This window comes from Coccinella septempunctata, chromosome 4 (assembly GCF_907165205.1).
Source record: "Coccinella septempunctata chromosome 4, icCocSept1.1, whole genome shotgun sequence".
Classification (NCBI taxonomy): domain Eukaryota; kingdom Metazoa; phylum Arthropoda; class Insecta; order Coleoptera; family Coccinellidae; genus Coccinella; species Coccinella septempunctata.
In genome coordinates, this window is record NC_058192.1 from 26,910,684 (window position 1) to 26,918,198 (window position 7,515).

At 37.7% G+C, this 7,515-nt stretch overlaps 1 protein-coding gene across 2 annotated transcripts in view; it reads right to left on the bottom strand.

The window, feature by feature from the left end:
- LOC123310964 (glycine--tRNA ligase) overlaps positions 1-4,611 on the bottom strand; it is a 35,688-nt gene extending 31,077 nt beyond the window's left edge. Inside the window, exons 1-2 of one of the 2 annotated variants that reach the window (XM_044894690.1) lie at positions 4,297-4,611; positions 3,868-4,211 (exon numbers count right to left, since the gene is read on the bottom strand). In XM_044894690.1, coding sequence (XP_044750625.1) covers positions 3,868-4,211; positions 4,297-4,524 — 572 coding nt within the window. In that variant the 5' untranslated portion in view covers positions 4,525-4,611. The remainder of the gene's footprint in view (positions 1-3,867; positions 4,212-4,296) is intronic. The other variant, XM_044894691.1, reaches the window with a different exon arrangement.
- Between the last annotated feature and the right edge of the window lie 2,904 nt (positions 4,612-7,515).

The window sequence follows — 7,515 nt, forward strand, 5'->3', positions numbered from 1 at the left end:
TTTTCCATCAATCCATTGTTTATATCGAGGCAAGAGAATATCAAGCTCCAAATATGCGGTTCATTATTGCTTTAGCGCCGCATATTCAGATCGGCCAACATTTTCCTCAACAGGTGACCTCAAGGTCAGCGGTGGCGACGGTTTGCGAGAGGATAATCATTCTTGAGTTTGTACTTGAATGTAGTTTGATCCCAGACTGCCAGCACAGCTTCCTACCCGGTCGTTCGATCATCACCAATCTTCTCGATTGTATAAATTGCTGGTCGAAATATTTGAAGGATTCTCGGGTCGACGTTTTATTTCTGGATTTCTCTCGTGCCTTTGACCGTATGCCCCACGATCGTCTTCTACACAAGCTGAAACAACTTGGCATTCGTGGTCATATCCTTTCTTGGATCAGGGCGTTTCTGTCTGTTCGATCGATCCTTCCGTGTTCGAGCGGTCAAGTGGGTATCTTCACCAGTTTTAAGTGGGGTCCCTCAAGGCTCTGTTTTGGGTCCGATCCTGCCGATACTGCCCTTTACAAAATGTATGTTCGTCGGTCCAGTTTGGTGCTCAGTTCTGTGTCGCGATCCTTCGCTCCTCGAAAATGTCCAACGCCGCATAACACATCTAACGTATGGTATTTCTCGTCCGAGTTACAAGGAGGGACTTTCCATCATGAATCTGTCGACGTTTGTAGAAAAGAAGACTAGAGGCGATCTTTTAGTTACGTTTCCTTCGTGGCATCTTTGGTGTAGATCTCAAACATTTATTTTCGGTTAGCTCGGATGGTTGTTCGCGTGGCCATGCGTTCAAGCTCCGGAAGGAAAATTTCAGAATTGTCCAGGGGAAGCACTTTTTGACGAACCGTGTATTTGCTGTTTGGAATGGTTTACCTTCGTCCGTTGTCGGCTAGGTGTCTGTGGTCCATAACAAGATCCATTTTTGGTAAAGATACTCAGCTCGGGTGCGGCATGAGCTGCACCGTCTTGGCAATGGGTGAAAAGAGTAAAAAAGGTTTAGGCCCGTTTGCACCAATCCCCCTTAAAATGAGTACTTAACTAAGCGTAGTTTAAAGTTAATGGACGCTTAATTTTATTGTCAGTTGCACGACTGCGGCTTAACAGAATCTTAAGTAAGGGACCCTTAAGTTTTCATATCTAATGATATTTCAGTTTTTTATTTTGGTGCAACTTCATTCTAGTCTAATGAAGCCTTTTCATTGGTGGGCCGGTTGCTGATGATCGTTGTCATTTCATTTACCTAACTTTATTGTCCTGTCAGCAGAGTGACAACTTTTTTTTTGCTGAATTAGCATTATGATTGATAATGAAATGGATTGTCGAATAAAAGGTACTTGACGTAATTAGAAAAACCACAGCAGTTCTGCAGCCAGTATATGAGTTCAACAAATTATTTTAGGTTAGAATCCCGGCCTTAAATATCTGAGTGGTCATTACAGGAGCTCTTAAATTTAAGGCTAGCTTTAGCCATTTAAACGTCACTTAACAGTTGGTGCAACGTAATTTAAGTTAAGGGTTCATTTTAAGGGACACTTAACACTAAGCGCGTTTGGTGCAAACGGGTCTTTCTCTTTTGTTTTCTGTGTTTTTAATGTCAAACTGAATTGACAGAACTGGTATCGCTAGCAGTGGCGAAACATAGACAATGGGTAAAGTTAGAAAGAAGATGAGTTGAAATACCTTCAACTAGTGCGAAAACGTTGTTTATCTGATGAATAAGTCATAGGAACCTCTGCAGATACTTTAACAAGTTGAAGAATTAGTGGAGAAGTTATTTGCAGCTATAGTTTCAAATTGTATTGTTATCTTTGTTGTAAATTCTTCGACAATACCCTGTTGAACAACTCGTAACTCGAATTCGCCATTAGGTTCTATGCAAGATAACAGAATCAAGTTGGACCTATACTACTAGGTGGAGCTGGGAGATTACTTCCTAGCGCGCACTAGCATTCACTAAATTTAGTAGAATCCGTGCCTTTTCTGTTGGTGTGAGCGTTGTGATGCTTAGAGAAGGTTAAAAAAGACCACAATTGGCACTCCAGAGGATTGTATGCGACTAGATTGAATTGAATTGTAACATTTGTTAATATTTATATGTTGGATTCTATTCTGATATACCTTGAGCAACACATACTTTGTTTCTAGATATTTAAACATAATCTATCGAAGTTGATCAGTTTATGTACAGGTTGGGCAAAATTGCCGATACCTGAACTACAACCTTTTCAAACCAACGAGATAGAGGAAAATGCATGGCACATTACGGTCGTCTTTTTTCGAGAAACTAATAATGCCATAACTGCATTCCCCTATCTTCTTTTGTTTTCCAGTTATAGGCCAAAATTAAAATTTCAACTTTAGTCAATATCTCAGTTTCTGTTTGTGCTAGGATGTTGAAATGAAAACATTATACAGACACTTTTTTGATGGAAATGCAGTGACGTACTATGATTTTTTCCAACAGGTATATTTGTTGAGCTATAACATAAAGATGTTTTTTTTCTTAGGAAAAGAGTAGTTTAAAGAGACTGAGGGCGATTTATGATGTATTTTTGAAACGGAAAAAAATGACGATTCTTTCTAAATCATTTTAAACTACTGCTTTCCTAAGAAAAAACTCATCTTAATGTTATTGCTCAACAAATAACATTTGGGCGATTTCAATTTTGATCATTTTGTCCGTTTCGTTTTGTGCAAGGATGTTGAAATAAAAACATTATGGAGACACTTTTTCGATAACAATCCAGTGGCGTACTATGATTTTTTTCAAACAGGTTTAGTTGCTGAGCTATAACATAAAGTTGTGTTTCTTCTTATGAAAACAGTAGTTTGAAATGACTTGAAAGAGTGAGATGTATGATGTATTTCTGAAACAAGAAAAAAATGGCGATTCTTTCTAAGTCATTTTAAACTACTGTTTTCATAAGAAGAAACACAACTTTATGTTATAGCTCAGCAACTAAACCTGTTTGAAAAAAATCATAGTACGCCACTGGATTGTTATCGGAAAAGTGTCTCCATAATGTTTTTATTTCAACATCTTAGCACAAAAAGAAAGGGACATAATGATCAAAATTGAATTTGCCAAAATTTCAATTTTGGCCTATAACTTGAAAACAAAAGAAGATAGTGGAATGCAGTTGATGGCATTATTTATTAAGTTTTTCGAAAAAAGACGACATGAATGGCACATTCATTTTTCTCTATCTTGTTAGGTTAAAAAGTTGTAGTTCAGGTATTACCAATTTTGCCCAGCCTGTAATTTAGAGCACAATAATTTCACTTTCATCTCAGCCTGCTTATAGAAAGGTGCAAAATGGGGGAGGGGGTGGAAGATGTTAAATTTGGGCAGCTCTGGAGCTTAACATGACAACCCATAAAAACATGTTGACACTTGAGATGTTCTAATAGCCTGGTAGATATCCAAACAGTGAAAAGATAAAATTCAAGATTGATATTTGATTGTTAGTTCTCATCCCCTACAACCATAGACCTATCAATATATGGTCTGGTCCTCAAAGTAATTATATCTACTCTCTCCAGTGGTGGAGATGAAGAATCTTGCAATTAAATCACTGTGTAAATAATTAGGTTGCATCGCTCAATCTGAATACATGCTGAATGTTAACTGTGTTATTCAATCATTCAACAGGCTCTCTTCTGTTTAACCTTGGACTTCTCTGAGAAATGTAGGTTGTCTTTGATGGACAAAGATTATATTCAACCTTTCCCATCTATATTGTCCGCAAAGTTTTCAATAATAAATTAGGAGACGACCAGGCAATACATTACTAGGTCTAAAACTATACCCACATACATGCCACAAAAAACATTAAAATCCTAGTTTCTATAAAAATCTCACTTGAGTACAGGTTCAGGTGTAAGAGTAACTGCATCAACTTCCAGCATATGTTCTTCCATAACAAAGTGCTGTCTCCATGTTTGTAGTATATTTGATTTGAAAGCACATCCCATAGGCCCAAAATCATACTGGCCTGTTATACCACCATATATTGCAAATGACTGATCATAAAAAAACCTTCGTTTCAATAAATCTTCCATTCTTGCTCTATCAAAAGTAACATTGGGTGATAGACTAAGTTCTTTATCTTCTAGGATTTTTTTGCGAGCTTTCAATTCAGCCACCGCTTTTTTCACTTCAATATATGGTGCCCCAGCTGATTTAAGGCTACGCACCAAGTCACCCTAGAAGAAAGTGAACACTATGTAGAACTCACCACATTAACATCAGAATCATATCTTCTCTACTATTGTAGAAAATTGAACTCACTTGTTCTTTGACTAGGGCCCTCAAAGGTGAGAGTATTTGCTCTATTTCTGGATCAGCCATTTCTCCCAAATACAATTTTTTCAGCTTTATATTTCTATTTTTCTTTCTAGAACCCCACTGAGGATTAAACTTAAAATGAAAAGAACTAGTATGAATCGGAAATGCTGTGATGAATTTCCCTAGTTTCACTACTTGGTATAACTTGCTGAAAGCATTAAGAGCTTCCATACATTCTAAGCAGATTCTAACAGATGAAAAGTTCCTTTCCAATTGCTAATTGCTAGAGTGGATTGTCAACTCATGTGTTGGCCTAACCTAACCTCACCTTTTGACACATACAAGACTAGAGAGTTGTGAGTGAATTCATTTATATTTCGTTTATGGCCTAGTTGTATTGATGTTGATTAACCAGTTAGCTCAGTGGTGTACGCTACCAAAGGTGAACATTCCTAGATTTAGATTCTTTTTATAGGTATAGGCCTCTGCCTCTTGTCTTTACAAGAGATTGTCTCTGGTATAGATAGGAAATTTTTGAGAAATCTATCAGCAGTTTGCCGACAGTTTAGATTTATGTAAAATCATCCTCAGGGCTCTAGAATGATTAACAAATATTCAACGCTTTATATTTTACCCTTATAAGGAGAAAAAATCTCATAAACATACAAATACATACCCAGAAATTGAAGATAAAAGATGTAAGCAGGCCCGCCGTAAGCGGGCGTGCAAGGCGTGCCCGGCACAAGGGCGGCACGTCCAGGGGGGCGGCAAATCCAGTGAAATTGAAATTTTATTTGGAGGGGACAAACAACGTGGTAAGCGGAGGGGAGGGAGAAAAAAAGGGGGGGGCGGTTGTACAACTCCAACTGCTTTAAAATTTTGCCAACTGTCATAGAAACATAGAAATTTTGCCATATGCGATCGAAACTTTGCCAACTGCTTTGAAATTTCTCCAACTCCGTTCAACATTGGGGGCGGCAAGGTCTCCCCATCCCCCTTAGAGAGACTTTTTCTCTGAAGGATCGGGAGGACAGGCGGCCAACATCGATAATTTCCGTATATCCACGCAGTGTTTCTTTCAGGTATATTTCCGGGAGGGGCACTGCCGCCCCCCGAAGTTCCGCAGGCGCCCCCCCCCCCCGGCGAAATACTGAGGGCGCCTAGATCCAGTTATGGCGAAAAACTTCAAGATCGAAAAATTCACATAATCCGATAAATTGCCCTCCCGCAACTTCGAATTGCGCCCTCGGGAAAAATTTTCTGAAAGAAACATCGATTCAGAAAGTTCCTACGGCATCTCTAATTTTGTTGAATATTCTACGAGAAAAATTTGCAGATGTTCTTTTTCTCAAAATTGCAACCAGGTAGTAGTAGTAGTAGTTGAATATTTTCAGTGTCGCCGTATCGTTTATGCCAATTATTGCATGTCATAAAAAACCATCTGTTACCAAATTGCGCCCTTTCTACCAGCCGAGTTTAGGTAGGTACGTCATTTTCAAGAGAGAATTACGAAAATAAAGATAAAAACAGAATGAGGGTCTTTGTCGGAAAATACACCCCCTAGGATCAGTTGCATTTTGCATTCGAAATTGAAACTTGTCTCTCTTGTCTATGATTCGATTCGAACAGTTCCGTGGTGTATGTATGAACAGTAACGATCAAAAATTGAATTCCAATTATCAGTTCAGGTCCCTGGCTAAAACTTGCCACTACTTCCCCCCCCCCCCCCCCCCGAATTGCTCTCTGGGTACACCCCTGATGTAGCGCCCTACTGGGGGCGGCATAACAGTATTTGCACGCGGGCGCCCAGACAGCTAGCGGCGGGCCTGGATGTAAGACCCTGTCGACAAAGTGTTGAATTGATTTCTCAAACAAAAACTTCCTACCTACACCTATAAAAGAAAGCTAAATCTAGTATCAAGGTAGTTAAATATTCAAATATTAACAATCCTTTTTGGCGATACTGACATTACATTATAGGTTAGTGTTTTTTCATGTTGATTTTTTAGCAAGTTATAATTCAATTGATTATTATTCATTTATGAATTGATATTCTATGTTAAGAAATAAACAAGTCTGCTGCAAAGATTATAAAATAACTCTATCTGTATTTGTTCTTCTGATTATTGAGTTCCAAAATGGTCGTCACGGTGAGATGATAACTTTTCCTCGCGTCCCCTTTTGGAACTTCCTGAGTCAAAAGAGTCTTTAAGACATTGTATACATTTTGTCTTATCGACATTTGAGTATACTAGATTTTAAAAGTGTATAGTGATTATCAAGGGGTTTGCGACAGTAGATGGTGACCATCAGCCAGGCACATATTAAAAGATAGAATGAATGAATGAGTGTCTTCTGGTCATTTTGATAAAAATTACAGTCTATTGCTTATCATCAAGAATGATCACGCCTAAACCGGGGTCAATGAAAACAATAATAAGGATTGATTCAGATGCATACCACCCGCTGATATGAATATCAACAAGTATTACGATCTGAATTGAACTAGCCAATTTGCCATCGTCAGGGCTCCAAATGGAGGCCAATATTTTTATCGCTTGTGTTGACAAATTGCTTTTATTGTTACCCTATTTCACCCCATTTTTACGAAGATCGTTAGAGGGTTCGAACAAGAAGAAGTTTGTGAAGTCCATTTTAAAAAAATTAAGACGAATTTTATTGGTGAGATTTCGAACTAATATTATATTTTTTACACTTATTGTATCTTTTCTGTCATTTGGTATCGAAATGAGCCATTTCATATAATCGTTTCAATAACTATAAATAATGAGAAAAATTCGGCAATTCTAAAAGTTTCCATTTTCATGAGCACGTGAAATTCGAAATATCCTAAACGAAACCATATGGGCGAGTCAGTCACCACGAGATAAGTTTTTTCCCATTTCTTTGCGATAATTCAGTTAACAAATTATCTAGGGTCGTATTAGGATCTATTTCACTAATCATTTTTTATTTTTTTTTTTCAACTTGGTTATTTTGAGAGTTTTGTATAGATGATTTTTGGTGAAACGCTTTATTTTGACCAACTCTACCTAATTTATCAATTTATTCAGGACCCCAGTTTTTTTTTTTTTTTTTGAATCAGGGCTTTTCAATATCTACATAAGTACGCCTCTGACTGTTAAGTTTTAGAGAAGAAAGTGTAAAACAACATTACAACTTGAGGTCTAGTGTTATGAGGATTTCAAATTAATTGAAACA